At 26.5% G+C, this 1,472-nt stretch overlaps 1 protein-coding gene across 1 annotated transcript in view; it reads right to left on the bottom strand.

The window, feature by feature from the left end:
* Positions 1-526: 526 nt before the first annotated feature.
* The window catches only part of SRAE_2000156400 (Hypothetical protein), a gene marked incomplete at both ends in the record, with an annotated part of 5,850 nt that continues 4,904 nt past the window's right edge, over positions 527-1,472 (bottom strand). The window contains 5 exons of the mRNA XM_024652531.1: positions 527-609; positions 654-727; positions 773-824; positions 890-1,112; positions 1,159-1,276. Coding sequence (XP_024506098.1) covers positions 527-609; positions 654-727; positions 773-824; positions 890-1,112; positions 1,159-1,276 — 550 coding nt within the window. The remainder of the gene's footprint in view (positions 610-653; positions 728-772; positions 825-889; positions 1,113-1,158; positions 1,277-1,472) is intronic.

Raw genomic sequence — 1,472 nt, 5'->3', positions numbered from 1 at the left:
ACATAGAAATAAAAACAACCATATATGATTGTCCTAAAAAAAGTTGATATAATTGACTACTTTGCCTCACTTATAGAATAAATAATTAGAATTAAAATTTAAAAGATTTTTATAGTTCATTGGAAAAATAAATTAAAAAAATATTAATAAATTAGAACTTCCAACTGATGAATAAATTAAAAATAATACTTTTAATAAGACATTTATTAGATTAATTATAAATAAAACAAATTGTTTTCTAATGCTCACAACAATATATTTAATATGTAATCTAAATCTTACCATTGTTAAATAGACTCGCATATATTAGTATAAAAAATTAAAAATTAATTTTTTTTATCAGTTTTGATGTAAGTTATTAGCATAAATTATACATTAAACTTCTTTTATTTTTAAATTGTATTTATTGCATAACACTGTTAGTGTTGTAATTTAATTAAAACATCAACAATTCAATTAAGATTTCTGGATTTTAATAAATTTAAATAAACAATTTAAATTTGAAAAGAACATTTCTATCAGATTATCAGTAAAAATATAGAAAATCATTAATTTTGCAATCATAAAATTTTTTAATTGCAATAAAGACCACATTAAAATAAAATAAGACTTTTAAATCCTTTACAAACATTCTATTTATTAAAAAAAAATACCTTTAGTAGAAGGAACATTCTTATTCAAGATAACCAGAGAAGTAGGAAGAAATTTCTGATTGAATTGAATTTTTCTAAAAATGATAATAATTAATCATAAAAAAATAATATAAACATACCTTTGTTGAAGTCCTTTTCTTTCCACAGCATCCAGAGAGGTTGAAGGAAGTTCTGCCTTGATTGGAGTTTTTTAAAAATGATAATAATTAATTATAAAAAAAATAATATAAACATACTTTTGTTGAAATCCCATTCTTTTCCACAGCATCCAGAGAGGTTGAAGTTTTGCCTTGATTGGAGTCCCAGTCCTTCCACAGCATCCAGAGAGGTTGAAGTTCTGCCTTGATTGGAGTCCCATTCCTTCCACAGCATCCAGAGAGGTTGAAGTTCTGCTTGATTGGAGTTCCATTCTTTCCACAGCATCCGGAGAGGTTGAAATTCTGCCTTGATTGGAGTTTTCTAAAAATGATAGTAATTAATGATAAAAAAAATAATATAAACATACCTTTGTTGAAGTTCCTTTCTTTCCACAGCATCCAGAGAGGTTGAAGTTCTGCCTTGATTGGAGTCCGATTCTTTCCACAGCATCCAAAGAGGTTGAAGGAAGTTCTGATAGGAGTTTTCTAAAATAAAAATAATTAATCATAAAAAAAAATATAAACTTATCCTTGTTGAAGTTTTTTGCTTTCCACAGCATCCAGAGAGGTTGAAGTTCTGCCTTGATTGGAGTCCCATTCTTTCCACAGCATCCGGAGAGGTTGAAGGAAGTTCTGACTGGAGTTTTCTAAAATGATAATAATTAATCATAAAAAAAATATA

Source organism: Strongyloides ratti, assembly GCF_001040885.1.
Source record: "Strongyloides ratti genome assembly S_ratti_ED321, chromosome : 2".
Classification (NCBI taxonomy): domain Eukaryota; kingdom Metazoa; phylum Nematoda; class Chromadorea; order Rhabditida; family Strongyloididae; genus Strongyloides; species Strongyloides ratti.
The sequence above is the reverse complement of the archived record's forward strand: the minus strand, read 5'-3'. Positions and strand labels throughout refer to the sequence as shown.